Source organism: Mastomys coucha, unplaced genomic scaffold (genome assembly GCF_008632895.1).
Source record: "Mastomys coucha isolate ucsf_1 unplaced genomic scaffold, UCSF_Mcou_1 pScaffold21, whole genome shotgun sequence".
Classification (NCBI taxonomy): domain Eukaryota; kingdom Metazoa; phylum Chordata; class Mammalia; order Rodentia; family Muridae; genus Mastomys; species Mastomys coucha.
Window position 1 is genome coordinate 155,407,317 of NW_022196904.1, and position 4,922 is coordinate 155,412,238.

Sequence of the window (4,922 nt, forward strand, 5' to 3'; positions counted from 1 at the left end):
AGAAATCCGCCTGCCTCTGCCTCCCAAGTGCTGGGATTAAAGGTGTGCGCCACCACCGCCCAGCTGAGGAATTTTCTTAACCATATGGTTTGAGGTGAAAAAGACACCCTAAGATCTGAGTACATCTTCTAATAGCAGCTCACATGATAGGGCATGGAAGAAGGAAGCCTGGGCTTTGTGTCTACTTGTCCTTACTTCCCCAGGGAAGCTCATTTTCCCCTGTTGTTACAGCCAGATTCCAAAGTAGACGAAATAGCTCCCAGAGTCTAGCAGAGACCAGACTGTGACTGCTGACATAAGACATCCAGTCTCATGGACTGGATGTACAATCACCATACGCTTGGCCTGTCTGGGACTTTCATGAGACCATCATTGTTAAGACTATCTCAGAACACAGGCTGTGACCACTCTAATGAATTCCTTTACATACACCTGTTTACACACACAGACACAGACACACACACACACACAAGCTCCTCCTATCGGTTCTGTTCTTTTAGAGAGCCCTGACTCATACAAAGGTATCTCTATAATGCATGATACGGTTGTTCCTGTAACAGGACAGAAAAGAAGTGGCAAAGGAGGAACAGGAAATGAGGAGGAAAGGATTCAAAAGCAATGTCCCTCAGAATGAGTCCAACTTCTTAGAAGGAGGTCTCCTGCCAGGTGCTCTCCTTCAAGACTTGTCTGCACTCCACCTTTTGATCTGGATCTGGCTTGGGGACCAGTGAAGGGCCATCTCCTCACTAATCGCTATAAAGATTCGGTGAGATCTTCATGTCCGCAAAGTTGTTGACAAGGATGTTCCTCTCCCCAGCAATGGTGCAATCTCAGCTTATACCCTCTGAGCATGCTCCCAGGACCCCATTATTGACTATTCATCACTCCAGTTATTAAAGTAGGGAAAACTTAGGAAACAGACTCTTCACTTAAAATCTACTACAAAATGCAAATCCTGAGCTGAAGAACAATGACTCTTCACTTAGTATTAGAGGTTCTACTCCTTCTTCTTCTTTGATTAGTAATAGAATCAATTAGACAAGGGTTATATTATAAGAAAATTGAAAAATAGGAAGACTAGAGCCAAGACTGGAAATGGCTCAACTCCTGTTCCTCTCTTAGGTTCAGATCAGCCAAGGGTGAATTCCAGCCTCCCCACTTGCTCTGTTTCAGAATCCTCCTATATACGGGCGGTACTAACAGCTTCACTGCACAGAATTTAATGAACCCTGGGTGGGATTAAGTGTGCCCACATCTCCAGGAATGCAGTGTGGGGCAAGCCAACTAAGCCAGAGCCAGCTTCCACATACATACCAAATCCCCTGACCTGTAACACAGGAAGGAGGCCTCCTACCTCCAAGATTCTTAGGCGGATTAAGAAAGAGACCACCCCTCCAGCCTAGAACTCCATCAAGATAATCTTCAGCCTTGTTTTCCCACACTGAGAAGCACCATGCTCACCAGCGGAGCCTGTTCACACATCAGACCCCATAGTTCCTGGTTCTGGTGGGAGATTGAGAATCCTCACTTTAGCAAGTATTATAAGATGCTTGATCACACCGTGAACCCCAAGATTGTGTTATTTACTGTTTCTAGTTATGGTGTGTGTGGCTCAGCTCTTAGCACACATCTTTAATCCTAAACCATGAAGTAATTTTAGTTTGTAGAAGGAAGTACCCATGTTTGAAAGTGATGCCTAATTGGGAAGCAGACAAAGTGAAAAAAGTTTGATGAATAGAATATGTCCAAATCTCACGAAAAGAGAGAAGAAAGGAAAGCTAAGTAAGGAAAGCTTAAGTAAGGGGCCGAGAACAGAAAGGAAAAAGAAACGTAGTTCTACTAGGAGAGTTTGACAGAGACAGGTTGCAGATAGAACGAGCTAGACACAGGTGAAGACAGAAAGAGCCAGAGAATGAGAAGAAGTCAGAAGATTAGAACAGATTGACAAAATTGGTATGAGGCCAAGCAGAACAATTCAGTAAGAAACTTAAGAGAAGCCAGACTGAATCAGTCAGGTTGGAGAGGAGTTTGAGACAGAACAGCTAAGTTGAACCAGCTAGCCAGAGTTCAGAAAGAACTAAAAAGGGTGAGCTTATTCACCAGTAAGTCTCAGAGGCTGAAAATATTCTAGACCTGGATTAGATTGTACAGAGGCTAGAAGCTTCCAGGACTAGGCCTAGGTTAAGAGATGGAGGCAGTAAGCAAAATCACCTGGGCAAATAAAAGTTACATTTACAAACAATGTGGAGGAGAAGAACATCTCTTAAGACCTGGCTTTGCCTCTGAGACAACTACATCCAGATCAATGGACCCTTCGGCATCTGACTCTTATGGCAGTGATAAATAAACGAGCCCATACGTGCTGCCCAGTTCAGGCTGATGATGAACACTGGCAGGTGCCAGGCGAGCACCAGGTGACGCTGCAGGTACTGCTTGTATTCCCACATCATGTGTGCCTACCTTCGTTTGCTTTACTTTTGGTCAGAAGGACCCCGATGGGCCTGTCAGGGTCATATTGGCCCTTGTGTTCCTGCCGTGACCTAGGCTCGGGGCTGGGGCTTCGGGAGCGTAGGTGTTCTCGGCTGCGGCTCCGTTCATAGCGGGTCTCTGGATGGGCTCTGCGGTCATATGATGGGCTATAGCCGCCTTCGTAGTCAGGCTCATAGGCTTGGTGATAGGAGCGCTCATAGTCTCGGTCATAGTCCCTGTCGATGCTACGGCCACGGCTGTGGTCCCGGGGCACAAAGTCGTGGTCTAGACCGCGTTCCAGGCTCCGGCCACGGCTGCGCTCACGGCTGCGCCCATAGTCTTCGTGGTCCAAGCCACGTTCCAGGCTCCGGCCACGGCTGCGCTCTCGTTCCCGGCTCTGTGTGCGCTGATGGGGCCGCCCCCTCTCCCTACTGTCCTCCCAGCTGTGGCTGAGCATATCGTGGCTGCTGTGCCGGCTCCTCTCACTGTAGCCACTGCGGAAGCTTCTGCCATCAAATTCTTCAATCACTTCAAAACCTCGGTCATCATGACTGAGAGGAGGGCTGCCCTGCAGCGGGGCCACCTGAACTTTCCGGGGCCTCTTGACCACCTATTCAGACAAACAGAGTAGATAATGCAGGGCAGAACAGAGGAGACACCTGGGAAGGCAGTAGGCCTACTTCCTGTTTTAATAAAATCGTCTGTCTCTAGTCTCAGTGTGTGTGAGGGTGGTGGGAGGGTTATACAAAAACAAAACAAAACAAAACAAAACAAAACAAACAAAAAATCTACATCCCTTAAACATCTGTATCTCTGCCAACCCTTCAAGGCTTTGTCCAGATCCAAGGACAATAAATCTCACGAAGTTAGAATAAGAAAAACGACTGCAGCTGTAAATATAGTGCTTTTGAACACCTCCAAATCCACTTCTGACCAAGTAAGCAAAGCCCCAAAGGCTCTGGTCAGCTCATGAATGTTAAATGAACAGCCAGGAAATTAGAGATTCTGTATTGCTCACATTCCTACAGGAAGAGGAGGGGGAGAAGGTACCCCCTTCTAGACTAACAAGGACCGTGAGTAAAGGACCTGAGAAGACGTATCCAGTCCAAGCCATGCTGAGATACAGAGTGGGCATTAGATGGGCCTGCACACTACAGTTGTTCTCAGGTTTGTTGTAGGGATGGCCCTATCCTTAGGAGATGCATGCAGCAGTCATTAGGTAGCATGCTTGCAACCTTCCTCAACAGGTTTGTTTGGTTTTGTTGTTGTTGTTGTTGGGTTTTTTTTTTGGAGACAGGGTTTCTCTGTATAGCCCTGGCTGTCCTGGACTCACTCTGTAGACCAGGCTGGCCTCAAACTTAGAAATCCACCTGCCTCTGCCTCCCAAGTGCTGGGAATAAAGGCGTGCACCACCACTGTCTGGCTCCATAACAGGTTAACTTAGATGCAGCTTTACCACATCTGCAACACCAGTCTAGAAAACCATCAAGGCTACAAGAAGTACGCTCACCCTAGGTCATATAACTCTGTCCAAATGCTCAGAAGCAAATAGTTGTTTTTTTGTGGGCACAGAAAACAAATACTCTAGAGTTAAACTCAGATCCTTTGCAATATGGGCTCTTAACTACAGAACCATCTCTTCAGGCCCTTTATGTTCTAATAAATTTTTTAAAAAAAATTAAAATTTTGAAGATTTGTTTATGTATTGATTTATTTACAGTAAGGATATTGGCTTGCAAGCATGCACCGCACAGAGTGCCAACCCAGGACTTACAATGGCTGCTATCTTCCCACTTTTCCTAAGCTGCTGAACGGCAAACGAATGGAGAACATCCTCCATGGGGGTGCCATTGACCATGACCACCCTGTCATTTTCTCTGTGAACAAAAAAAAAAAAAAAAAAAAAAAAAAAAAAAAAAACAAGCATCAGTCATCTTGAACCCTGGAGAGTGAACAGAAGCAGCAAATGACCCCAAGAAGCTTACCAAGGAGCTCAGGGCGGCAACAGCTCACAAGTCAGGCCATCTTGGTCTGAGCTCTTCAGAGGTTAAGAAACCAGAAGCCACACACTCAGCTTCAGGATGTTATTGAGAACCACCACGTTTGTATAAAAGGTCTGTCTACCCACACCCCAGGGTCACTCTAGAAAGCATGAATCGGCCTGGACAGCATTAGGAATTCAGTGACAGTCCTGTGTGCTTCAAAAAGCCGTCTTGTAAGCCCTGAAATAGGTACATATCCATCTGGGTAATGTCGGCAGGGAAAGGGGTCAAAAGCCTGCCTCGGATTCTTTTACTATTTAGAGGAAGGGTCTCGTCTACGTCAGGGTGGCTTTTGATTCAGTTTCACTAGCCATGGCTGTAACCTACTGATCGCTCTGTGTCTGGCTCCATCTCCTGAATATGGAGACTACAAATGTGTGCAATCAGGCCAGGCTCCATCTCCTGAATACG

General features: G+C 46.5%; 1 protein-coding gene across 3 annotated transcripts in view; it reads right to left on the minus strand.

Moving 5' to 3' along the window:
* Tjp2 (tight junction protein 2) overlaps window positions 1-4,922 on the minus strand; it is a 98,943-nt gene that overhangs the window by 32,378 nt on the left and 61,643 nt on the right. For all 3 annotated transcript variants that reach the window (XM_031389970.1, XM_031389969.1, XM_031389967.1), the window contains exons 4-5: window positions 4,244-4,346; window positions 2,461-3,079 (exon numbers count right to left, since the gene is read on the minus strand). In XM_031389970.1, coding sequence (XP_031245830.1) covers window positions 2,461-3,079; window positions 4,244-4,346 — 722 coding nt within the window. The remainder of the gene's footprint in view (window positions 1-2,460; window positions 3,080-4,243; window positions 4,347-4,922) is intronic.